This window comes from Canis lupus, chromosome 5, assembly GCF_048164855.1.
Source record: "Canis lupus baileyi chromosome 5, mCanLup2.hap1, whole genome shotgun sequence".
In the NCBI taxonomy this organism is placed as follows: domain Eukaryota; kingdom Metazoa; phylum Chordata; class Mammalia; order Carnivora; family Canidae; genus Canis; species Canis lupus.
In genome coordinates, this window is record NC_132842.1 from 56,511,083 (window position 1) to 56,539,009 (window position 27,927).

General features: G+C 35.3%; 1 protein-coding gene across 4 annotated transcripts in view; it reads left to right on the top strand.

The window, feature by feature from the left end:
• TNPO1 (transportin 1) overlaps positions 1-26,339 on the top strand; it is a 96,667-nt gene extending 70,328 nt beyond the window's left edge. For 2 of the 4 annotated variants that reach the window (XM_072826766.1, XM_072826768.1), the window contains exons 12-25: positions 826-978; positions 1,705-1,930; positions 4,084-4,255; positions 5,682-5,768; positions 7,110-7,217; positions 7,351-7,509; positions 7,589-7,676; positions 10,066-10,164; positions 10,374-10,469; positions 13,321-13,396; positions 14,276-14,375; positions 17,131-17,205; positions 18,082-18,224; positions 20,607-26,339. In XM_072826766.1, coding sequence (XP_072682867.1) covers positions 826-978; positions 1,705-1,930; positions 4,084-4,255; positions 5,682-5,768; positions 7,110-7,217; positions 7,351-7,509; positions 7,589-7,676; positions 10,066-10,164; positions 10,374-10,469; positions 13,321-13,396; positions 14,276-14,375; positions 17,131-17,205; positions 18,082-18,189 — 1,547 coding nt within the window. In that variant the 3' untranslated portion in view covers positions 18,190-18,224; positions 20,607-26,339. Of the gene's footprint in view, positions 1-825; positions 979-1,704; positions 1,931-4,083; positions 4,256-5,681; positions 5,769-7,109; positions 7,218-7,350; positions 7,510-7,588; positions 7,677-10,065; positions 10,165-10,373; positions 10,470-13,320; positions 13,397-14,275; positions 14,376-17,130; positions 17,206-18,081; positions 18,225-19,199; positions 20,418-20,606 lie in introns of those variants that run through there. The other 2 variants (XM_072826767.1, XR_012031365.1) reach the window with 2 other exon arrangements.
• The last annotated feature ends 1,588 nt before the right edge of the window (positions 26,340-27,927 follow it).

Consider the following 27,927-nt stretch of genomic DNA (forward strand, 5'->3'; position numbering starts at 1 on the left):
TCTCTCTCTCTCTCTCTGTGACTATCATAAATAAATTAATTAATTTTTTAAAAAATTTAAAAATTAAAAAAAAAAGATTTCTTTCTCTTTTGTGGTGATGTAATACTCATTTGTATGGATTTACCATGCAGTACAACAAAGACCCTTCTTTGAGTAAGGTGTCACTTCTAGTTTAACAGCCTTTTTTCAAAAAGGATTTTTTTAAATATGAATTTTAATACTGTGGAACAATTCATGACCAACTATTCAGTATGCCTAATCACATTGGGGAAAATTTTTATACTTAACTATATTTTTGGTTTTATTTATTTATTTATTTTATTAAATGCAATCTGAATTGATACCTAGTTCCATGGCTAATAGGTTCCTTTGTCTGGAAAGAATATTTTCTGGCATATTTTATGCTTCACGTGTTGGTGACTTGGTGAGATTTATTTGCTTAACTTCCTCCTGAATCATTATGTATTTGATCCTGAATGATCTACCACTAAGAAATATTAAGTAGAAATAATAAATGTACACATTTTGCTGCAGATTTGTAGAATTGGACATCATATTGTAGAAGCATGAAATTGAGTGGAACAGTATTTGTTTTGGTTTTTCTGGATAGATAAATCCTGTGTGGCAGTCATATACAGAATAGAAGATCTTCGTAATTAGTTTGCTAATTCTTGGTCATAAAAAAGTATTTCTTGTTAATAGAGACAGACTACCTGCTATTTAATTATTTTAAACTTTAGATGTATGATTAAGGCGGTACACATATAATAAATACTCATGATAATAGAGTTTAATCTAATATTCCTGAATTAAATGTTTCTTTAGGAAAATGTTCTGCTGCTGCCCTAGACGTTCTTGCAAATGTGTATCGTGATGAGCTTTTGCCACATATTTTGCCCCTTTTGAAAGAGTTGCTTTTTCATCACGAATGGGTTGTTAAAGAATCCGGCATCTTGGTTTTAGGAGCAATTGCTGAAGGTAAGTCTTAAGTCAAAATTAAACTGTGAACTCCTTGATGGACCCTAATGCAGATGGGCCGCTTTGAGGAGTAGTTATTCTGATAAGCAAAGACCATTCAGTCTGGAATTCACATACTTTTTTTGCTCTCTTGGTGTTGCTGATGTGGAATAAAGGACACCATGATCTACACTAACCTTAAAAAAAGATATTTGAATCCAAAAGCTATCTTAGGATAAGCTTTTACCTTCAACCAGTTAACTCTTATTAAACAGCTATAGGCTTAACTTATAACCCCTCCCAGATATTTTACAAATGCTCCTGTTACAATAAAGGGAACAGAATGAGAGGACTGATGTCAGAAGCATCCCCATTGCTAGAAAAATAATTTTCTCCCTTGCTAAGTATAAAAGCCTGGTAGGAGAGTCTCATCATCCTCTATAGAGGGTTAATGTGTCTTGACTGTTAGGCTTGTATACACAAGAAATCGAAGTATTTGGTAGGTACTTTTGAAAGCCATTATTTGTGTAACAGATGTAAAGTGAACTTTGTTAACCCTACTAGAAGATACTTAGGAGCAGTTAGCTTGTTTTGTTTTGTTTTTAACTTGGAGCAGATTATTGTACTATATTGCAGTGGAGATGACTGGATATTTTTTATGGATATGTTTATTTAGTATTCAGCTGAAATAATTTTGTTTTAACCGAATTTTAGTACTTTCTGAGAGATTTGTTACCTTTTTTCCAGGTTGTATGCAAGGCATGATTCCATACCTGCCTGAGCTCATTCCTCACCTTATTCAGTGCCTCTCTGATAAAAAGGCTCTTGTGCGTTCCATAACGTGCTGGACTCTTAGCCGCTATGCACACTGGGTAGTCAGCCAGCCCCCCGATACGTACCTGAAGCCATTAATGACAGAGTTGCTAAAGCGAATCCTGGACAGCAACAAGAGAGTACAAGAAGCTGCCTGCAGGTGGGACAAATCCATAACATTGTTAATTGTGGCGGGGAAGGGAGGGGACATTTTCCGTGAGAAATTAATTTTCAGCTTTGTGGAGGAATGTTGGTATTAAACCATTAATGGAGCTTTTATTACCTGTATTTTTTAATCTGATGATTCTGTAAATCAAAATGTGAGTCAACTATGCATCAGTGTTTGCTGTTCCTTCAACTCATTTCTTTTTTTCTCAGTGGCTATGGTAACAATAGAATTCTCTTCCACCCTAATTCTTGCAGACATCGGGAGTGGTGACGTGACGGTGGACGTCTCGCTTTTGAAGGGATAACAAAGTTTGAGCAGATTCACATCATTAGTGTAAAAACCAGCTACCACAACTCCATTAGAAAGCCCTACAGTACTTGTCCTCCGTCACTTAGTGAATCTGCTCCAGCAGCTGTTCTGTCATTTGGGTTTGCTGCTGTGTTTTTGTATCAGATCAGCAGTTAGTTTCATTACTATAAATATTCCAGTTTTCTGGAACAAACCTTTCTGTTTTGAAAAGTCCTGACACACTTACAGCTCTTAACTTTCTAACGAGAATTGCTTTATGGTTGACTTTGTTAATAAGAAATAGTTGAAAAAAAAAAAAAAGAAATAGTTGAAAAAGAGGAGAATAAATTTAAGTGGAATTGTACTTTACCAGATGTGAAGCAAAAATACCTAGATGCATTCTCATTCTTAATAAAAGAAAGTTGAACTAAAGGGGCTCTGGTGATTAATAGTACTACCTTTTGTTGTTGTTCTTTTTTTTTTTAACGAGAGAAGGATACAGACTATGTTTGGTTTCCTGCAAATTTGTTGTTGGTTTTTGTTTTTGTTTTTCTAAACTCTCTATTAGTTGTTAGGGATATATTAAGTGCTGAGTTTACAGTCCCTGCCATCTTTAAACTTTGAGGCTAGTATAGAATACCAAACATCCATATAATTATAATTCATGGCAAGTGCTGTAAAGGAAATAGTTTATAATTTAAGGTAGGGTTTTCACTAACAAATAGCTTAAGCCTATCATTTTAGAAAATTCCTGAGTGGTTAGAATAGAAAATAATACAAACCTTCATTTTAGAAATGAAGAGCCAGGTACACCTTAGAGTCCGGATAAATTTAGGTCTAGATTGAAGTTAACTCCTCAGACCCGGGAGTGTTTGCCTTTCATATATATTTGTCTTAATAGATAAGCCATAAATGAGGCAGATTTGTCCTCACAAACACACTGTGCATTCTAATGTATAGTGTAGGACTCAGACCAACATTTTTTAACCTTTACCAAGGAAAAACTGACAAAAATAATCCATATATTTAAAGTGTACTACGCGATGACTTGCTAAACATGCACATTATGGAACAATTGGCAAGATCAGGATAACACATCCATTACCTCACAGAGTTGACATAAGTCTTCTTTGTGTGGTGAAAATGGTTAAGGTCTACTCTCAGCAACTTTCAAGTATACAACACTATTATTATTTATAATCACCGTGCTGTACATTAGATCCTCAGAATTTATTCTTGTAACTGAAAACTTGTGCCCTTTGACCACCTGCATCATCCCATTCCCCCCTCCTGCTAACAAACATTTAGGAGGTCATGATACTGTGTTTGATACACAATTAAACACAATTAAAACACAATTAAATTGTGTTTAAACACAATTAAAAATGTTTCTGTGTCCTTTTGTGACCCTTAGAGTGTAATCTGAATGGTGATTAGAAGTTAAAGTTTTAATTCTGTTTTCATTAATTTGGAACAGCCACTAGAATTTAAGCTCCCTTTAAGCTTGTTTCACTCATTGCTATAGCCCCAGCACTAAGTGACTAAATAAAAAGTAAATACCAAATAAATGAATTGAATGACTGACATAAGAACCAACAGCACTTTCAGATTTTACTTTTGCCGTGAAGCAAATGCCCATAGGTTCCAGCATTTTTGAAAGAAGTGTTAGGAAATGGGGAAGAAATAATAAAAATAAGCCTCTGGTATGGTGAAGTAAAGTGATAGGCACGGAAAGTGTAAATAAATGTTCTATAAACTATAGACTTAGTTTTCTATCTCTATTATATAAACTACAACAGTAATAATCTCTTTCTCTCTCTCTCTTTTTTTTTTTTTTTTTTTTTTTTTAACTGTAGTGCCTTTGCTACCTTAGAAGAGGAGGCTTGTACGGAACTTGTTCCTTACCTTGCTTATATACTTGATACCTTGGTCTTCGCATTTAGTAAATACCAGCATAAGAACTTGCTCATTCTTTATGATGCCATAGGAACTTTAGCAGATTCAGTAGGACATCATTTAAACAAACCAGTGAGTATCTGTGATTATTTAAAAAAAAAGTAAATATGTACCACAGTTAAAATCAATACATTAACATATATCTGGAAATGAAATTGGGGAGATGTGAACAGTTAGTGTTGTACTTTAAGAATGTATCTGAAGAAGGCAGCAAGTATATTTACTTTCTAGATGGTATTAAAAGTAAATAGGTGGGCAGCCCAGGTGGCCCAGTGGTTTAGCGCCGCCTTCAGCCCGGGATGTGATCCTGGAGACCTGGGATCGAGTCCCACGTTGGGCTCCCTGCATGGAGCCTGCTTCTCTCCCTCTGCCTGTGTCTCTGCCTCTCTCTCTCTCTCTCTCATGAATAAATAAATAAAATCTTAAAAAATAAATAAATAATAAAAGTAAATACGTTCTTGGTGTGAAAATCCTATCATATCACATGAGTGCACCAACACTATCTAGGAAAGGATTGAGGTCTTACACTGTGGCTTTCAGCTTTTACTTAATTCCAAGTATTTTTATATCTACCACTTCATAAATATTGAAGCTTTAGAATACCACATCTAGACATACTTGTTTTGTCACTGGAATGTACAGGCATGGGGAACATATACTAAGATAAAACAATTAGAAATCGGGATAATAAGTTAAAAATGCTAAATAGTGGTATGGAAGAAGTATGTATGGCTAAAGATTCAAATTCTGTTTCCTGTAGGGTTAAGAGGAGGATAGAATTGCATTTGTCTAAATAGGACTTAAATAATAGAATTTCAGTATAGTTCGAAATTCCCAACAGAAGAATAGATACATATTTGTGATTGCTATATGAAAATTCTTAAGAAATTGTGTTTATAAGTTATACTTAAAACTTGGTACAGGACATTTGGTTTGTGGGTTTGCTTTGATGTTAGTTGGTTTTGTATTGTGTGCAGGGGAGTGAGGAGTGTTTCTGAATGTCTTAGACCCTTTGGAATCTGTGCCTCTTGTTTACACAACTATTATTTAGTATATTGTGGATTTTAAAATTTAAATAAAAACACTTAAATGATTGTGAATCTTCTGTAAATGTCTCTTTAAATTTATCTGTCATTTATAACATTCTAGAGCAAGGGCCATGCTACATGTTTTAAGCCCCAGGACAGAAAAAAATCAGAGTAAAACTTAAGCAAATTATCCCTGATTATGACCAAATAATTTTTGTGTAGTGGTACATTTGTATACATTTTATTTCAAAAAAGGGTATAAGATGACTTAAAAATAGAACAAGGTTATATAAATGAAAAGCAGAAAAAAAATTTTTTAAGGTGTTAAGTGGAGCAGACTGAGACTTAAAATGCATTCCATAATGATTTTACACAATTACTTTAAACGGATTTTAATTTTCATAGACCCAAAATGGAATTATTTACATATGATAGTGGAGCTTTATGTGTTTTTTCATCATTATAAATAGGAATATATTCAGATGCTAATGCCTCCGCTGATCCAGAAATGGAACATGTTAAAGGATGAAGATAAAGATCTCTTCCCTTTACTTGAGGTATGCTAATCTGGTAACCTTTAATTAATCTAATAGTGTGTTTAATCAGAAACACCTGTGTAAGTATAAAATGTGGGTATATGTGATAAGTAAAATATTAATAGATGTACATTTTGAACCATTCCTGTTAAAATGCTGAATAAGTATGTTAACTGCCCTTCCTTATTTATGGGACATGCAGGGATGCCTGGGTGGCTCAGCAGTTGGGCATCCGCCTTTGACTCAGGTTGTGACCCCGGGGTCCTGGGATCTAGTCCCACATCAGGCTCCCCACAGGGAGCCTGCTTCTCCCTCTGCCTGTGTCTCTGCCTCTCTCTCTGTGTCTCTCATGAATAAATAAATAAAATCTTTTTTAAAAATATAATTATGGTACATCCATACTAAGAAATACTGTAAAATAGAAAAACCATAATGGATGTGTTAGGTTGGGTTTGTATTTTTAAGGTCATCAAAGGATTATATTACATGTTTTCTTGATTGCTTTGCTTCACTGGTAATCAAATATCTTGGAGATCTTTCTGTATTAGCCTATTAATATCCTATATTTAATTGCATTTCTTTATATGGAAACATAACTACGCCACAATAATTAATATAGTTCAAATTATTTTATGTGTTACATACCTATTGTGTAGATACACACATATAGTCAAATGTGAAGTAGCATCAAGCCTTGGTGCTAATAAAGAGGGACTTACCCTTTTTTGTCCAGGTTGAGGCTTGATATTTGATAAGTTATTCAAATAACTGAACGTAATTCAGTTACGTTATTACATAATCAAATGTAATAACTTAAATGAATTGGTGTTGGTAGAGCCATTTCAGTCATTATCATTCTTCTTTCCCCTGTCATTTCAGTGGTCACCACTTATGCCATGGTTTGTCCGTAGCCAAAGTAAAAACTTCCATAACTAAGAGCTTTGGCTAATTCTGGGCCCAACAAAACAAGGATCATTCTGATTAAATAGATTTATTTTCAGGCAGGGCTCAGAAGGTGCCCATTAAAGTCCGCCTACATCATTGAGCAGGTTGAGAGTATAAACAAATACCTCTTATATTTGAGGGAAAAAAATAGGAATACATAATACTTAGTCTGGTTCTCTAAGGATAATATTCATTACAGAAACTTTTTTTTTCTTGGAGGAAATCTCCCCTTACCAGCAGCAAACTAAACAACAGTGAGTCGCATCCAAAGAGGAGAGGTTTGCAAAGATGACCTATTATAGAATAGTAGAATGAACTCATAAATGACCAGAATTTTACTGAGTACGCTCTTAAGCATTTATCATCATTTTAAGTATAACCAGAAATTTACATTTGTACCTGATTTTTTTTTTCTAGTGCCTATCTTCAGTTGCCACAGCCCTGCAGTCTGGTTTCCTTCCATACTGTGAACCTGTGTACCAGCGCTGCGTAAACCTAGTACAGAAGACTCTTGCACAAGCCATGGTATTTTTAAAGACTATTTATACCTGCCCTCCTTGGCATCATAAACATTTTTCTAAGGATAGACATAATGTATACAAATCTTTTCACTTAACTGATCAAAGTAAGTTTTTTTAAACCCTTTGTCTAATTTCAGCTGAACAATGCTCAACCAGATCAATATGAGGCTCCTGATAAAGATTTTATGATAGTGGCTCTTGATTTACTGAGTGGCCTGGCTGAAGGACTTGGAGGCAACATTGAACAGCTAGTAGCCCGAAGTAACATTCTAACACTAATGTATCAGTGCATGCAGGTGAGACTTGTTAAATTAAAATGTATTAAAACGGGATTCTCTGTGTCACATTGGGTTAATTTCTTCTTATTCCTTGTAGGATAAAATGCCAGAAGTTCGACAGAGTTCCTTCGCCCTGTTAGGTGACCTGACGAAAGCTTGCTTTCAGCATGTTAAGCCTTGTATAGGTATGAGTATTTACTACTGCCATGATGCGCTTTTTTAAATTAGTTTTACATCAATTATATTTCTGTATCCTTAGACTGAAATGTCCTGGAACCCAACATTTATAAATGTACATTTTACTACTTAAAGCTGCTCCGAGTGAAGCAGGTAGGACGGGAACCCCCTTGCTCTGCTGAATTCATTATCACTCCAGCAGCTCATTAGGCACTCACTCATGTGACTGGAGAAAAGCTGGAAAAGTAGTACTTTAGTGTGAAGGACAAGCCACCTATCAAACCTTGGTACCTTTATGCTAGTTTCCTGGTAATTTTTGAGTAGCCTCTTTTTGGGGGGTTAGAGGTACCCAGAAGTAATAATAGTCTTTCTAATGATAAACCAGTGTGCTTCTTCAGCCATCATAGGAAACTCTTCAAACAGTTTAATGATTTGTTTTTGTTCTAATAGTATAGCATTTGTCTTAGCCTTTTGTGACGATACTAAGGGATTCCTTGAATAACATAAACTGAATTGCTATCAGAATCATGGATTTAAATGGGTTTTTGTTTTCTTTCACTTCTATATCCCAATGTTTTGGATGATAGTTTCTTACAATACACAGTTTAGTGGACCATGGTTTAAAACACGGACCTGAAATGGTTTTTTCATTTGATAGAGGTATACTCTGGGTGTTTTAGCTTTCCCTCCCTGCCCCCAGTTTTATTGAGATATGATTGACATACAACATTGTGTAAGTTTTGGGTGTATGACATAATAATTTTATATAGGTATCTATTGCAAAATGACAGTAAGTTTAGTTAACATTCATCAATTCATGTACTTAAAAGAATTTTTTTTCCTTATTAAGAGAACTTTTAAGATCTCTCTTAGCAACTTTCAAACATAAAATGTCGTTAACTACAATCATCATGTCGTACAGTGCATCTCCAAAACTTATAATTGGAAGTTTGTACCCTTTGACCAACTTTGACCAACTTCACCCAGTTCTCAGTTAACAAGTGTATTTCTGAACTTTGGATAATAACATTAATTATGCTATATTAAACCCTCATGTTTAAATGTACTACTATGAGTGAAACTAATGAATTCTTATGAATAGCTACTTTACAAATATTTACCACATGATTTAGTTTTTATGAATTTAAACTTGTATGAAGGGATTTTTTTTTTTTTTAAGACTTCATAAACCATGTGTATCTTTTTCAGGAGGTACACTATCTAGTTACCTCTCTCTCTCTCTCTCTCTCTCTCTCTCTCTCTCTCTTTCTTTGTTATCAACCATGGTTATTATTTTCTAGATCAGAGTTTCTCAACCAGGGACAATTTTGATACCTTCAACCCCAAACAATTGGTAGTGTCTGGAGACATTTTACTTAACCCTGGGGATGTGTTACTCATATTTAGTAGGTGGAGGCAAAGAATGTTGCTAAACATCAATGAGTGATAAAGTACCCTCCCCTCTCTATATGCCCCCCTTTCCCCATGGCAGAACGATCTAGACCAAATTATTAGTATTGCTGAGATATAGAAACCCTGGCTTAAGTCTATTAACATTGGGGGTTTTTTAAAAACGATAATTCTTGACTTAACAGTGAGAATACATACATAAAGACTTTTCTCATACCAGTATTATTACCGTGAGGTACAAACCATATAGGGGAGGCAGGATAATTACTTGATTCTTTCTCTTTGTTTACCAGTTTTCAAAATAATGAAATGATACCCAGCATCTTCCACAGGTATCTATATTGTGTTTCAGAGTTTAGTTTTTTTGTGTGTTTGGTTCTTTTTGAGTGTCAGTATGAATTCACGATGCTCAAATTGTCCTACCACTGGCAGTGGGAGCTTAAGCCAATTGGCTCCTTGGTCCTTCCTGGTATGACAAAATAGTCCAGGCTTGTTTTGTACATTTCCTGCTTTGAGCCTGCAATGAGACATTTCTCTGAAAGCCCTCATTCCTTTTAAGTGGAAAATGATATTTAGAGACCACCATCTGAGCACTAAGGTAAAAGTCACTTTAAAAGCCAAAATCATGGATTTATTTTTTTTTTAAGAAATTTGTGTGTGTGAAAAACTAGCTTTGAAGAAAGTTGTATCATGTTTTCCTCATTTTTAATTTAAATTTTCTCCATCTGATAAACAAGAGTAATTACTCTGACCAACTCGTTTTAATGATACCTAAAATAGACCAAAGCTGATGTTTCCTGGTCTACTTCATAAAAAGTTCAGTGGCCAGATATTGGCCTCTTTCACTTTCTTAAATATTATGAAAACCTTTTAAAAATTGCTATTTCTTGCCTAGATTTCAGTTTCTACCTAGTAGATTTCCTTTAAAGCACAATACACTGCTGTTGAAAAGTTTACTACATAGTTGTTAAAAAATTTTTTTTCTAGCTGATTTCATGCCTATATTGGGAACCAACCTAAATCCAGAGTTCATTTCAGTCTGCAATAATGCCACATGGGCAATTGGAGAAATCTCCATTCAAATGGGTAAGATCTTTTTCCCCTTTAAATGCACTGTAGTTTTTTAGACTCCTTAGTATTTTTGTAATTGCTTTTTCTTTTTAATTTAAATGAGTTATTTACATATGTTTATAAACTTATATCACAGTTAATAAAGGCAACAAAAGTATTTTATGTTGATATATTTTAACATTGAAATTTTTCTTTCTTTGTTTTCTCTTTTGGGGGTGATTTAGGTATAGAGATGCAGCCTTATATTCCTATGGTGTTGCACCAGCTTGTAGAAATCATTAACAGACCCAACACACCAAAGACGTTGTTAGAGAATACAGGTACCACATGACTGAACTGTTATGGTGAAGAGAAAACTATTTGCCTTTTAAGTTTAAGATGCGTAGAGAAACCAAAGCAAAGCTAGCTATAGAAACACAGCTTATTATTAACGGCTGTTTGAGATTCTCAGTAATGATATGTACTGTTTTAACTGTATTGCATTACCAATTGTCAGAGACTTTCAAAAAACACTGTTCCTCTATTCTATGTGTTTTAATACTCCCTAGAATGGACCCCAGCTAAAATAACTATTGAGCAATATGAATTTTAATTTTATGTTAATTCAGAGAGTAACTGGCAGCTGGGAAGTAATTTTTTTAATCTATAAAAATGTGACCAAAAATAGACATCAGTATAGGGGCTATAATTGGTTAACAATGCATGTGTATTTCATATTTTACTGTATATTTTCCTTCAAATTGAGAACTTAGGCAGTATTTTGTGGGATTTTTATTCAGGAGGCTTGTTTCTCTTTTGCATTTATAGAGAGCATGTTGATATTAAAGAGTACCTTCCATACTATAGAACACATTTCAGGGTGATTTCTTCCCACCCTCCCTGAATTTTGTTAATAAGGATAAAAGATGTGAATTTTGTTTTCAAATCAGGCACATCCTTTTCTTTATGTAACTATAAGAGAATTCCAGTAAATATAGTCAGGGATTTACTGAAATACTGGATAAAGTTTAAAATAAGATTTCTTAAATAAGAAAATTTGTTTTCAAAGCCATTTTAATTTTATATTTTTTGAATATAGAAAGTTTTTTAATGTGATTAAAGTTGATATGTTTATTGGTATGGAAGGAAATCTTTGAATTAAAAAACAGTTTTATAGCTGTTTGGCTGTATGGGTACTGTTTATATCATAAAGTGAATTAGATTGTCTTGCTGAAAAGTACAAAAATTTGTGTATTAGGATGGTTATGAAATCTTGTCAGGTTTTTATCTCTTTAGAATGCAGTACCTATACATGACATTCAGATTTGGAACACTTGCCATTATAAAATTACTGTTGAACCTAAAGAAACTTCCTATTTATTTTTAAATGTGAATGCATAACTGCAAATAAATGTTGAATGTAATGTATATTAAAGTTTCTTGTGGGATATCAGCTTGTGAATTTGTTATAGTTCCTTTAACAAATTGGCTTTATTTATAAGTTTATATTCTAAGTATGATTTTACTCTAAATCAAAAGTAGTTGATAACGCCCATCAGGTTGACAGATTAAATTGATATGATTGAAAAAACACTTGGGATTCACTGGATTAATCTTATCACAAGTGGCTGCAGAAAATGTTTCCATTTTTCCTTATCCAAAAGGCGGGGTGGGTGTTAATTACTAAAATAAGATCATTGTCAGAGGCTAATGTCTGTAGATTTTAGCAGCTCTACATTTTCTTAATATTTCATAAAGCCAATTCCTTAGTGTATGCGGTTATTTGCTCTTTTTCCAATTAGTATATCCTACACTGAACTTTCTCAATGGACCATCATCTGCTTTATCGCATGTTTCATTGGATTGTTCATACTTGCCTGTTTAATGAGAATGTTGCATAGTTTGTGTCTTTTGAACATAGGTTTTCTTTCTCTTGCTTCATATGAATCTGCTGGATTTTAGTATTATCTGTGTAGTTTGCTTCAAGTAATCCTTAAAACATTTTTCTTTACCCCTCCCCCCCACCCTTTTTTTATGAAAGGTTAACCTGTAAGTTTTTGAGAGAACACCATTAAAGCACCTTATGGTTTGTTTTCTGTTTGTATTTTTTTTCCCGTTGTGTATAAATGTATTTATATGTATGTACCTTTGAATTGCAGAATGCAGTTCTGAGTTGCAACTTCTTTTAGCTCTTCGTAAGTTTAAAAACTTCCTGAATTTTGATGGTGAATATGTTTTAAGTAATTCCCACTTTGAAATTCTTTTTAAGTAAAGTACTAGCATGTGATCAGTATAATGTCTTATTATCTATTTTGTGCTATGCCTTTTATAGCAAAGACAGATTATTTGTTCCGTCCACATATCACGTCATTACAGTGGACTGTAAATTTCCTTCATGTCAAATACGGTTTGAAATTAGTGGGCTATTTGAGTTGTTACCATTGGTCATCACCATCAGAGGTTTATTGGAACGGAATTTGACACAGCATCAAATGATTGACCAATTGATTTATTCAGTGTATACTGCAACACCTAAAATTTGATGGTTGATTTTTCTATCAGGCAACAGATAGTCCACTGGTTTGTTTTAGAAATGTTAACAAACAAACAAAACAACCTAAATTGGGATTAAATTCCTAGATGATTTTAAAAGATTGAAAATCACTTATTTAAAAAGACATAGAGAAGCAAAGAAATTTTAACTTTTAACTTCTGAGAATTGTGTTTGAGTAAACAATTCAGAAATGTAATCATTCACATTTACTAATATTTCTTGGGGGAAAAACATAGATTTCATTATTAAATTCTGAAAATTCAACTGGTTCTGAATGGAAAATCTCTAAATCCATGCATTTAATCGCTCATCTTTTTAATAACAGAGTATCTTCATATTAGATTGAGCGAGAAAAGCAATTCATCATGGTTTTTGGTGTTCTCTCAATCTTTAAAGTTTTTTTAATTCCTTTTGTTTTCCTTTTTCCAAGAGTATGCCATATATGTTGCTGCCCCTTATTTTAGGGGGTGGTAATAAACAGCACTGGTGAAATCTTATGTTTATTATCATACACAAATTCTGTTGGTTTCTGTTTCTGAGTTATTTGTTGTTTTTTCTTTATTTTTTCTCCTTCCCCCTCATTTGCTCATGTCTTGGTTGGCGTTTGGTGGTGTATAACCGTGATTGCGTTACCTTAGCAATAACAATTGGTCGTCTTGGTTACGTTTGTCCTCAAGAGGTGGCCCCCATGCTACAGCAGTTTATAAGACCCTGGTGTGTATTATTCAATCTTTTTTTTTTAATTCATTTTTCTTCACTCTTTCTTTCTCTTTCTATCTCACTTTTAGATATATTTTCAGTTGGTTACAAAAATCACAATCCTTAATCATTGCCAACCATGTGACTAATCTTGTCCTATCAGGTTTGTGAGGTTTTTCAGTAGCATCGTCATGTATATTTATTTTATGTTGTGGCTAACGACTAATTGATGCATGGGATAAGATTGTCACATGCTTGCTGTGTTAAAAAGCTTGATTATACATGAAAAGCATTTAAATATCCACCAGTAAAATAAAGATGCATGCAAATTCTATAAATTTAGGTTTTTGCATTCTTTTTTAGAATTAATTTGAAAACTTGGATTGCATTAAGAAATACATGTTTAAATTACGTTATGTATAAAAACCTTATTTGCTTGTTAATGTAAAGTTAAACATCTACACCATAAGTTGTATAACAGTAGTTTATATTGTGGCAGTATATCCTATGTTTTGCTTCTTTCAATTGATAATCTTTCAATTCAAGTCATTTTTAGTAGTGTTTAATGGAATACAAGTCATAATACAGTTTTAAAAATTCATAATTTACTCTTGGCTCAGCCTCATTAACAGTTTAAATAGATTAAAATCAGCTGTCCATTTTATAGATGCAATCTTTCTATAATAAGAAAATGTGAATTTCAAGGCTTCCACTACATTGAGATTAGATGGGCCAGACATGCAGGAAGAATGAGAAATGTGAACTTGATGAAAAATTCCTTGACTCTAAACATTATCTATACTGTGGTGCTTATTCCATTAAATACTGTCCATTAGTATTGTGATTGAACCTGCTTTTTACTTAAATGCTAAACTCAGTTCTATAATTTAATAGGTGCACCTCTCTCAGAAACATAAGGGACAATGAGGAAAAGGATTCAGCATTTCGTGGGATTTGTACCATGATCAGTGTGAATCCCAGTGGAGTAATCCAAGTAAGATGTCACAAAGATTTTCTAACTTTTAATGTTATAATTAATGAAATTTTAAAGTGTGAACTTTTAAACACTTTAATTAGGAAAATGTCACATATATTACATATTTTTTCAAAGATACCAAAAACATTAAGTTCTTAAAAAGTTGTATATTTTCTAATAGTTTGAGATGATAATGCTTGTTTATGATTTCCTGAAACTTTTTGTCATGAAATAAATAGCACTGGGATACTAAAGTTATTATTCTTGTCTCAAATTAAACCAGAGCATATTTCATCCCCATTATCTTTGCACACGCCTCCTTCCATTGAATATTAGTTTGTTGAATTTGCAGATATCTACACTAAAGAGAGTGACCCAAGTAGTTAGGTTACTTTCTGTTACTTAGAAATTCATTAGTGCACAAAATAGAATACTGAATTAGCCATTGAAACTGTTTTAACTTGGAGAGCTTACGATTTATTCCTCGTTTCTTAGTTCATATAATATCTAGACATTTTTAGCGTTTCAAAAAGTTATTTGGCAAAAGTATCAGATACGAAATTTGCAAGACACACAAAACAGAGGAACATTTGATTGGCGCCATGTGTACGAGATCAACAAAATAAAATGCAGGCCGTGGAACTCTAGGTTAAAGTATCCCAGGTTGCTCAGCAGATGAATTGCAAGGAAAAGAAAGTATGGGAGGTGTTTCCAGCAAAATAGCCTTTAATTTCCAAGACAAACATCTTTTAATTAATACCTTTGATACCTTCCCTCTTCTGTTAATGTGACTGTGTTGTTTGTTAATTCAGGTTTAGAAACATTATTAATTACTGGCTTGTAAGATTCAAATTAATGTGGTGTTAGGCATTGAAAACTTATAAATCAGAAGTGGAAAAAAATCTTTTGACTGATTTCACATTTGTAAAACAATAACTTAGTATTAAACCGGAACTATCTTTGGAAATAGTCCCTAGTTGCAAAAATCCCGTTCCTGGCATTAAGTTTTCTGGTTTTTTTCAATACTCAAGAACTTTTTGTCATCTTAAATGTTTTTTTTTAGAGTTGTCTGATACAATGTATACTATATTAAGAAGAATCCTTTTCCCATCAGGATTTTATTATTTTGTTTGTTTTTGAATTAACATTAAGACTGTGAAAGGAGGGATCCCTGGGTGGCGCAGCGGTTTGGCGCCTGCCTTTGGCCCAGGGCGCGATCTTGGAGACCCGGGATCGAATCCCACGTCGGGCTCTCAGTGCATGGAGCCTGCTTCTCCCTCTGCCTATGTCTCTGCCTCTCTCTCTCTCTCTCTCTGTGACTATCATAAATAAAAAAAAAAAAAAAAAAAAAGACTGTGAAAGGAACACATAATAGGTGTGGTCATTAAATCACTACCAACTTAAAGAGTTGGTTAGAAATCCCTGCTTTTTATATATTTTTATTTGAATGTGGTTAAAAGAAAATATCTTGGGATCCCTGGGTGGCGCAGCGGTTTAGCGCCTGCCTTTGGCCCAGGGTGCGATCCTGGAGACCCAGGATCGAATCCCACGTTGGGCTCCCGGTGCATGGAGCCTGCTTCTCCCTCTGCCTGTGTCTCTGCCTCTCTCTCTCTGTGACTATCATAAATAAATAAAAATAAAAAATATATATATATCTTCAGTTTTATTAGTTACGTTTTTAATCACAAATTATAGATGTATGTGTACACATGTTAAATTTTTAACATCAGACTTTGATGTTTGAAAGACAATCATAATTCAAATGAACCATGAACTTCAGGCACATGGAATTTTATTTGCTTCAATATTTTATGCACATACTTCAGTCACTAAATTTCAAAATTAAGAAAGCGCTTTGACATTTGTAAAATCTTAAGTAGTTGACATCAGAACATAAGCGATGTCTTCAATGCTCTATTGATCTGTTTCAGTATGATAGTCAAGATTGAAAAATACTGGGATCCCTGGGTGGCGCAGTGGTTTGGCGCCTGCCTTTGGCCCAGGGCGCGATCCTGGAGACCCGGGATCGAGTCCCACATCGGGCTCCCGGTGCCTGGAACCTGCTTCTCCCTCTGCCTGTGTCTCTGCCTCTCTCTCTCTCACTGTGTGCCTATCATAAAAAAAAAAAAAAAAAAAAAGATTGAAAAATACTTAAACGAAACATTTAAAGCATATACCTGTTGTCTCCTTGTTCTTGTAGTGAGAATAACCCAATTTATTCTACTAATTGAACATTGGATTTTTTGTTCCTGTTTGTTTGCACTGGGTTGGGTTGAATTAGGTATTATTTATAACTACATAATTAATCTTCTAAGTTTTTTTCCTTTTAAGTTTCCATTTGAAATTTAGATCTGTTCATTCCCATAGTTCAGATCAAGCTTATTTGGAATATACTTAGGTAGCTTTAAATTATTTCTAGGCCAGTCAGAACTGTGAGATTATTGAATTTATGTGTTCAATATATGAAGGGTTTTTAAGTTGGTTGCTCATTTGATAGTTTCAGTCCGTTGCTGGTGTGCTACATGCTTACGAGATGGGCATTTTGTGATGTAAAAAGAAATACAAAAGGGCATTAAATTCCAATATAAACTGAATGAGTAGAGGTTCCTTGATGGTGGAACAATGAAGACAACCGTTATTTTAAAATTCCTTAAGCATAGTTGATTTTTTTTTTTTTTTTTAAGTTTGTTTGAGGCAGGATTCGGTCATGAATTCATTCGTTTTGCTGTGTTTGACAAATAACAACCTAAGGTGTGTTTCCTGCTTGTTACAGGATTTTATATTTTTTTGTGATGCTGTTGCATCGTGGATTAACCCAAAAGATGATCTGAGAGACATGTTCTGTAAGGTAAGGTAACTAGAAAGTCTTTATGATGAACATATTGGGACTATTACAATCCTAGTTGGAAAGTGTAAATTATTTTTAAAGCTCATATGAAACTTAGACTCTCCAAATCAATATTGGTAGACTATATAACCTTTGTTTTTGGCAAAGAAGTTGGCTTGATCTTAAGGTACGGCAGTGACTCAGTATCGGCAGCACACACACCTCAAAAATCTTTTCTCGGGCAATACCACGGATTCGTGTGGTCCCATTATCACACCTTAGACAAAATAGCACATATTTTCAATGACAGCTGACTCAGATTTGGAGTATAATGTAAACTGTTGAACAAAGTAAATCTGAAGTGGTTTCCACAGGGATTAAATCTGTTTAGTTCTTTGTTTTAGTCACGTCCCTTTGGATTAACTCCAACCAGGACTCAGCTATCACAAAATAAGAAATCAAGTGAATCACTTGAATGCTCTGATACTGAAGTTAGTCAGCTGTGGTTGCAGACATGTACCTAAAGCTTTGTATATTTCTAATTTGAAAAAACTTAATGTGGCATGGAAGTTTTATGCCTTGGATGAATTCTGTAGTGTTTTATTCATTGTTCATTACTATTAGGTCAGAGTTTGCTTAGCATACATCTGTTAGTGGGACCCTTGCTGAATTCTAAACTTTTCAAAGCAAAGCTTAGAATATATTATGAGGTGCTTTTAGGCAAGACACGGACAGAATGTTATAGAATCCAACAAAGTTTGAGAATCATTGTTTCAAAAGAGATAAACTTTAGAAAAAGAAAGTCAATAAGTAGTGTTTTACTTAAGAAGCAATGCAAATTGTTGTTTTTCTCTTGTTACTGATAAATTAACGATTTTTTCTTTTTACTTTTTGCAGATCCTTCATGGATTTAAAAATCAAGTTGGGGATGAAAATTGGAGGCGTTTCTCTGACCAGTTTCCGCTTCCCTTAAAAGAGCGTCTTGCAGCTTTTTATGGTGTTTAATGTCATACACTTAAGCTGCAGTCCCATAATTAGGGGTAAGTTGCAAGAATTTTGTGGAGTTTTTCAGGGTGAAGAGATTTAGGTCTACAATCTAAAATCACTGAGCAGCATAAAAGCTATGTGTTTTCCACAGATATTAAATATATCTCATGCTATATTAGACTTGAAATTTGAAATTACTTAAGGCTAGAGAATTTTTTTAGAAACTAAACAAACTAGTCCTTTTTTTTTTTTTTTTTTTTCCTCCTGTAAGATTTCACCCAAACTCACTGGCGGGATAAAAATTATTTTGAAGCATGAAAAATTTATAGTCCCTGATATATCAAGGACTTCTGTGTTGTGAGCTTTAGGGAAGAGCCCACTAGTATTGTTACACTTTGGGGCTCAGTAGATAGGAATATTTAATACTCATTTTTTTTTTCAGTTTTTCTGTTATTGAGCACCTACCATGCGGCCAGCACAGTATTTTAAAATTGGACAGTGGATGAGTCTTTTTGGATTTGGGGTGGTAGAGGGGTAAGTCCGTATGGACTCTTGTTCCTTCAGTTCTTCTGTACTGAAGTCGAACTAACAGTCCTGATCTCTTAGCTTCACTTCCTTCTTTGAGCTATTTTGTAAATAGTGAACTATATGTGATGCCAGAATTTAGCATATTGCTAAATTTATTTTACTAAATTGAGCTTAGTAAAGTAAGCTCAATAAACGTTAGTTAGGAATACGGATCAGTACAGTGAACAGGGATACACTTCTGTAGGTCCTGAACATGAGCTGAGACATACTTGACTGGAGGGCCAGAGAGTGTACTCGGTGTGCATCCAGAAGATGTCCCCCAAACTTAATTATCTTCTCAGTTGGAATTTTTGTTGGCTCTGCCTTGCTTGTTTACTTAGAGCTAGTTTTTAACCCTGGAAAGAGTTCCCCATCCAGGCTGTGTAACCTACAAGGCCGTGGGAATGGACTTGCAGCCTCTGGACTATCTCAGAGCCCTGAATGTGTTTTTTTCCCTGTAGTTTTGAGTCTTTGTGGCTTTGGCGTTTGGGAATAGTGCTTCATTGTCTTTATGTTAAATCATGAAAGTGGAATAGATGAGAATGACTCAACATCAAGGCCTGAAAGATAGAACAGTGAGTGGAATCTTCAATTAGCACTTTCAGATTTATTATCTTCCGTGATCTGTACCAAGTTGATCATGTTCTAAGACAAAGTATAAAATAATTACCAGTTTGCTAATTAGAGATAAAAGTGGATCAGTATCTTCTCTTCCTTTTTTTATACTCTTTTTTTCAGAGGCAGAGAAAAGTTGCTGCTTGCACTTTTCCACAGATGGGCTAATCGTCCTCTGTGAATTCATATCAGTCTTCATAAATGTCCATTGTTTGGCATGAGTGGTTAGTAGATTTTTGTTGTGAAAGGACCACTATCGGGCACTGATTACAATATCCTAGTAATCTTATTTCTTAATGTGTTTCTTACCATTAAAACTGCTAGTGTTGAAAAAGTCCTCAACAGGAAAATCGGGTCTGAGAGCATAGGAAATGGCTGACTAGGATAGGATCCGAAGAATTATTAATAAATATCAAGAAGGCAGGTGTTAAAATTCACTTTTTGCTGAATGTAGTGACCTTAGTGCAGTGTGAACACCTTTAGTGCCTCCTAAGCTAGAACTCAGACAGCCAACACACAGTAATGCTCCTTTATTTTTTGATGAATTAGATTCTTTGTTTGCTTAATATTGGGCATATTGTGAACCCCCCCCCAAAAGGTAATGTTTTCATTCTCACCAAGTAAAGGATTATTTTAAAAAAGAAAACATTCTTTGATTTTGATAAAAGTACGGCAACTTGTTAAATAAGTGAGGAATAACCAATTCTATTCGGGGCTCCTCATGCAAAGGGGGAAAAAAAACGAGATGGATAGCATCCTACAAGGCATCCACCGGAATTGCATCTATATGATGTAGAGCTCCACACCTCTCTCTGCATGTCCCTAGCGTGGTGTCACTTTTCATATCTGATGCCATGGCCATTGAAAACCATAGGGGAGGGCAGCCCGGGTGGCTCAGTGGTTTGGTGCCACCTTCAACCCAGGGCATGATCCTGGAGACCCGGGATCAAGTCCCATGTCGGGCTCCCTGCATGGAGCCTGCTTCTCCCTCTGCCTGTGTCTCTGCCTCTCTCTCTTTCTCTGTGTTTCTCATGAATAAATAAATAAAATATTTTTTTAAAAAAGGGGGGAAGAAAAGAAAACCATAGGGGAAGGTACCAAATGGGTTATCAGTGACTGCCAGCATGATCTTAGGCAGTTTGTCCCGTTTCTCATTTTCTTTAGTTAGAGATAGCATTCTTAATTAGTCTTCTGTTTCACTGGCTTTAAGAGAAACAAATGTTAAAATATAAAATTGTTTTGTTTTCTTACAGGTCCTTCAGTCTTGGAGACTATGAGGGAGCCTCTGCACCCAGGGAAAATGTTACCCTTTACAGGGGGGAAGGGTAAACCAGTAGGGAATACAGTACAATCCCAACCCTACTGGGAGGGGCGGGAGGGAGGTGTTGCCGTCACTGTATTAAGTCGATGTTGGGAAATGTTTTAACATCTGGAGCCTTTGTGGGTGGAAATCTGTCTCCAATTACAACTCCACACTGGATGTGAAGAAGCAAAAAACAAAACAAAAACAAAAAAAAACAAAACCTATTCAGTCTACTCACAAAACAGTACATCCTGCAATATTATGGGGAATTGTACCAAAACAAGAACCACATAAATGATGCATAGGGATGAGAAAGAGGAAAAATTCTATAGCGCACAATAAAGGAAACCTAAGAATGGGGGTTACAAACAGTAAAGAAGCTTTTTTTATTATTATTATTTAAAAATTTTTATAAATTTTCCCACATGTTGGGGCCTTGTTTTTGCATGCTGATGAAGAACTACACAAATGAAGCTAATAGAATTAAAATCAGCTTGCCTACCCATAGCAGAAGCAGGTTCTTGGAAGTTACAATTTAAGGTACCCCAAAAAAGTTGGAAATAAAACAAAACAAATTGAAACAATGAAGCACCCTGTGAAATGCCAAATGAGTCACTCCTTTTACCTTTGTGGGGTGGGCAGGGAGGAGGGAATAAATGGGGTTGGGCGTATCAGACTAAAGATCGACATCTTGATTTTGCATTAAAACATTAATGTAGTGGATATAATTTGATGGTTGTACTTCATTAGATTTAATTTCTAGGCCAAGATGTTCTTTTTTAAAGTGCAGTTTAAGGTTCAGGCATGCATTCTGGCTCATAGTGATTGAAAGTACTTTAAATTAGTGGGAAAGTAGCATGCTTGCATCACATAGAGTGAGATTGGTATTCATTTACCTCTGTTGCGCCAGTTTGTGTTGCGGTTTACCAATTCAATATAGCCCTGCATTTAAAATTCCTTTTTAAGATTTGTGGATTTTTTATTTTTATTAAGAATATAGATATAAAGTACTGTAGTTTACAGCTAGGCCTTGAAATATCTTTTTAGGATCTTGTTAGGAGTAAGATTGATATTGTATTGTGTGTAACCCGCACAATGTGGAAAGCTGATATACCTGTGCAAAATCCTTGCCTCTGTGCTGTCAGTGTGATGTGCTTTCTGCATGGTTATATACTAGTGATTTTATCGAAACTTCTAAACCTTAAAATACATGGTAAAAGATCTGTAAGAGGCTGCATAAATGTTAGTTGGCACATAAAGACAATTGTAGAAGTTGAAGACATGATTGCTCTATTTCAATGTTTATTCCCACTCAACATATTGCCTTCTAAGCTTTCTTTTTTTTGTTCAAAGCATGATCTTAAAGATATGTTTAAGTTAATGGATGTAATGCAGGGTTCCTACACTGTATTGGCGCATGTTGGTGGCCCTCTGTGCCCTAGATATATATGCACACAGGGTGCAAGTAAAAAGCTACAGAGTGAAAGTTGGTTTGGATCCTCTTCATTTCATTTGTTTAGCTTTTCTGTTATTTTTCTCTACTTACATGTATTCCTGTGAATAAATCCTTGTTAAGTTAACCCTTTACTTTTCCTTCCATGTGTATTTTCTTATATACTGTGAATGTGAAAACCTAACTGGTACACTTGATCTTGTGTCCATATGAAAGTGCAAGTCTTTATTAATTTGGATTGCCTGAACAGTGTATCCCATGATGATGAAGGAAAATGGAGAGATTTTTCTTTTTAACTCTGCTGGTCAGAGATGAAGCCACACCTTTCCATTTTTCAATGCTGCATATTTAATCTGCAACAAAAATGTTAAGCCATAACAACCTTTTTATATTTTAGTTTGTCACCTTTGCATTGCAGAATAAATCCTGAATAACCATTTTTATAAGCAGTTGCTCCTCTTTGCATGGTTCTGTTCTTCTAAAGGTGTTGAATGATACAGCCATTGCACCGAAGTTTGAGCTGTATGCGTGTGAATTTTAAAATACCGTTTCAAAAAAATTTCAGATGCATGGTAGCATGCAGAAAAGGTTTTTGTTATTGTGTGTGTGTGTGTGTATATATGTGTGTGTATTTTTTTAAACATGTTCTTTCACTTTTTTTCCTCTACTTTGGCTTTGCAAATTTCAGTCTGTAGAGCCTGAAATCAAATCCTATTTTATAATGTCCAATTTTTTTTTTTAATTATAAGTTGGATCCAAAGGGTATGTAGCATTTTGCTTTCTAGTACCTTGCTTCACTGGGAGCTCAAAATTTGCTTCATAGTCTTGAAAACCTGATGAGAGTAGCTGTTTTATCCTTAAATCCTAGTGATATGCTGTAGTTTTTCAAATATTTTTTAGAATTTAACATGAGAGATATCTTAGTATTCTGGAATAAGTAAAATTTAAGTTGAAAGAAATGGCAAAAGTCTTCTCTAAACACTTGACTAAGACAAACATAAAAACAACCTTCAATAAAGGTATCTGGACCTGTGATTGACCATTTTATATTGACTGAAAAGCAATTTGTCACCTATTCGGTTAAGAACTGGTTTCCAATTAAGCAGATATGTAACACAAGAATGTGCCCATTTTTGTCCCTTAACCTGTTTTTAAATTAAAAGGAATTTAATTTAAAAATAGACGGTAAAACTAATAAGTAAATACGACTGGCAACCTAATTGGGGTTGGATGTTTTGTGTTTCTCCCCTCACCCTCCCCCCAGGTTATTGTTTCTTCCTAATTTATATTTCAGATGCATAGTATAGCATAGGAATTTGCAGAAGCCATTTGAGTTATCTTTTGAGGTAAGCTCTGATTTAGCGTTTATTATTCTGATAAAACTAAATACATCATGGGATATATATATAAAGCAACTTAATTCTTGTGGTGTAGTCTTACTAGTTTTGAATGTTGACTGAATGTCTATGAACTTGTGTTTGTCTTTGTTACATTCCAGTGTTTTCTGCCTCTTGGCATGCTTAAAGCACGGCTTACTTCATCTGCTCCTTACACACTAAAGTGCTGTTAGTGTGCTCAACTACAGAAATAGCCGCTGCTAAGTGATGTAGATTTTCTACTTGAATATTTTTATGTTGTAGGAACCTCAGGAGGTCAGTGTTTACTGTTTTATATATGCCTTCTTTTTCCTGTTCGAGCTTCTCTCTTTGAAGGATTCTAACAGAACAAAAGCTGCTGATCAACCTAAGTTGGAAACAGAAAGTGTATTTAATATAATTTAAATGCATGTTTGGCAGTTCAGTGTTGTAGTCAGTCCATTAGCACGTGACACAGAATTCATTTATTCAGGAAAGAATTTTGCTTTTTGTATTGTCTAATCTCTTTAATAACTTCATACTGTGTAAAAAAAAAATCACTTTTTTATATTTTTAAGTTGGTTATTTCCCAAATAATCAACATGTAAATAATCTTTAAGAGCCAGTTCTGATGCTTTACATTATTGCTACTTGATTTTGTGACGCAAGTTAGGTTTCAGAAGAATAGATTTTAAGACACTTAACCAAGCCATTACATCTTAAAAATGAAATAAGTAGCATACATTTTGTAATTAACATATTGATAAACACTGTGATTTTTTGTTAAGACTTTTTCATTGATCTGAATTGCTTAAATTGCATATATTGTAAAATAGGATCAGATGTATATTTTAAAATAATTTCAACTGACTTTCCTCTATTGAAATGCTTTGTCTACTCAGTTATGGAATATTCAGATACAAGTTTTATCTCAGGTGAATACTCTTGTATCCTTTTTGCTTTGGTGACATATGCTTATAAGGGGTCGTCATCCTTTGTTTCTTAGTGTATTTCATGAAGAATCTTTGCATTTAGTCAGATTTTCCAGTTCTTATCTAGCAGACTAGGGTGATACAGACCCCTCCTGGCAAGCCTTTTGCATGCAGGTTTACCTTGAAAGTGAGCTCAATTTGGTCCTCCTTTTCTCCAAACCTTTAAGATAGGGAAATGGATTTTTTTTTTGTCCTGTATTAAATCACCCTGCATAGCTGAAATGCCAGAATTAAACTAATTATCTCTTAAGCCCTTTAGTCTAAATTTAACTTAAGCCCTTTGCCATAAGAAAAAAAAAAGTGGGTTTTTTGCTTCATATAATTAATCTATATTATTCATATTGAATGTATTAACAGATAACGGTGCAAAAGACACTCTTCCCAAGAGAAGAGTGTGCCATGCATAACTGCAACTTAAATCCTTCTTTAGTAGTACTTTAAATAAAACACACAGCTTTGCTTATTGAGTTTTTGTTTTTGTCTTTTGCAAATATTACAAGGGGGAAAACACTAACTTGCTACTAGTACTGTTACTGAAGTGTAGGCATTGGAATCTTAAAACTGTGGTCTTCAGATTAAGGGATAATCTAGATGAAAAATCAGATCAGTAAAGCGCTGTGTAACAATATCATCTAGTAATTATGCCGTGCAAGAGCATTGTATACCTGCTTAGTACATTTCATACTGTATTAAATACGGAGATATTTCTAATGCCTCTGAAATTTTGCATAAAAGTTTCATTCACTTGTACACTTTCCAGGTGACTTGTGACTAATTTTTTCAGTCTAAAGTAGACCTTTCCCCCATTGGTATTACTTATATGTAGAGGATTCTTTATCTTTATGCCTAATTATTATACATGTTAATTTTAAGATATACATTTAAATTATAGCAACTGTTTATTGTGATTTGTATCCCAGAATGTATTGTGTTAAAAAAAAAAAACCTGTATGCATGATTTTGAGGGAAGTTAAAATGGTGATTTTTTTTTCACCTCTTGTACATTTTAAAACCATACCAAATCTATTTGCCAAGCATTGTATCGCTAATTAGGAAAATAGTATTTTCCCTCTCATTACAATTTTTGTTCATCTACCTTAGAGTCCCCTTTTACTATGGCTTGGTATTACGCAGAATTATCTACTTTGCAAATCTAATTATCTTCCTCAAAGCCTACTATAACATGGTTAGCCTATAAGGCAGTGTTTGTCCCCTCCTAATAATACCAGCCTCCTGAAGGGGTTTTGCTCTACTTTCCCCGTATTACCTTATTGATGTTTTCCTATGTGGATATATAACCAAATTAAGATTGGATGATTTTTATGGAGATAATAATTAGACAATACTGTGTAATTAATTTTACTTAATAGATTATCATCTGTGAGAAGAGATGTTTAAACGTGGTTAATGACTTCACTTCATATTATTAAAGCAGTTTTACAATTAATATTCATGTTAACATTGGGTGCAATAATTTAGTAGTTTTAGCTTTAGTTATAAATAACTGGATCTTTCTGCTGACAACTTAGGTTGTATGAGTTATGCTTAAAAGCTTTAAATCTGATGTTTCCTGTACCTGCCACACTATGTTAGAATGTGTCCTTCAAATATATCCTCCTGCAACTTCTCAAACTGTACTAAATTGATATTTCTTGAAGTCTAACTCTGTGCTAACAGATCTTCATTTTAAATAGAATATGGTTTTAATTTTTGATAAGCTGCTGAATTTTAAAGAGAGTTTTTTGGGGCCACCAAATATTTTGGATCATGCAGAGAATATATATTGTACTGTAGTAATTTTGTATTTACATTTGTATGATGTGACATAATAGATGTGAATGTTAATCACTGCTTGACTATGTTAATAAAGTTGTTTAACTATAGATGTTTCACTCTGATTTTTAATGAAAGGAAATGAGCTTTCTTTTCCTCCCCCCACTTTGGGTCCTGATAAGTCTTGTTGTGTTGTTCTTGGGGTTTGGGGTTTTTGTTTGAGGGGTTTTTTTTCTTTTCCTTAGCTTACACATAGAACGCTCTTGTTTGACAACCATTTTTAAATTATTTTTTTATTTGTATAATTTAGTAAAAAAAGAAAAAAAAGAAGGAACATTTGCCCATGTTTTACTTTAACTGCTTTCGGTGGTGTGTTTCCTAAACAGCTGGTTGTAGGTTCATTTCTTGGTGGGCAAGGAGGGAAAAATACTGCTCTGTAAAAGGAATTGAAAGACGAAGTCCTGAATAAATAAAACCACGTACGGATAGATTGCATGAATGTGTATGAATGTGTGTCCTATTAAGGCTCCCTATTTATCCTTCAAAAAAATTCAGGCTTGTGAATTTGGAAGTTAATATGACCGTCTTCTCTTCAGGTTGTAATCCAGTTATTACGGTTGCATGTGACTAATTCAAATTAAACATATTAATACATTTCAGGGGAAATGTGTGCACAGCTGTTGAGTGGTCTTTTTTGAGATTTTAGGACATCTCAGAACAAGGGAGGAACCTGAAATTAGATGAGTGCAACAACAACAACAAAAAAAAACGTTAAGGGAAATGAGGCTCCTCCGATTTCTTTCCTTTTGTTACCTGCTCATGGAATATTAGAATCTCCGTCGTGTTGCAGAGAAGAAGAAAAAAGAAAAACAGCTTTGCAATTTGGGTGGTATCTTACTCTAAAATACAAACCACATCTTCAAGAAAGATTCCGGAATCTAGGACGTGGGTTGTGGGCGAAGATGCCCCGAAGCCGCCGAATTATTTCTCAGGATCCCCATTTTTGCGGCAATCAATCGCAAAAGAAGTTGTACCCGAAGCTGAAAAAAAAAAACAGCAAAACCTTTTTTTGGTAAGTCTCTAACATTTTAGGGAAACTGAAATACAGTCGATGTTTTCACTCTGTGCACAGGTCGTGGGCCGCGGGCGCGCCCCCGCCCCCCCCCCCCCCCCCCCCGGGTTCGCGTCGCCTCCTGGGAGCCGCTGGCCTGGGCGCCAGGACGACGCACACCGGGCGCGGCCGGGCAGCCACCTGCTGCGGGACATCGGGTCCCCGGGGCTTCCGGGGCACCTGCGGGGCCGGGGGCCGAGGGCAGCGCCCTCCGTGCGCTGGGGGCTGCGGGGTGACGCGAGGGCCACAGGGTGACGCGGGGCTGAGGTGTGACGCGGGGCCGCGGGGTGACGCGGGGCCGCGGGGTGACGCGGGACTGAGGTGTGACGTGGGGGCCGCGGGGTGACGCGGGACTGAGGTGTGACGTGGGGGCCGAGGTGTGACGCGGGGCTGAGGGGTGACGCGGGGCTGAGGTGTGACGCGGGGCCGCGGGGTGACGCGGGACTGAGGTGTGACGCAGGGGCCGCGGGGCTGAGGTGTGACGCGGGGGGCCGCGGGGTGACGCGGGGCCGCGGGGTGACGCGGGACTGAGGTGTGACGTGGGGGCCGAGGTGTGACGCGGGGCTGAGGTGTGACGCGGGGCCGCG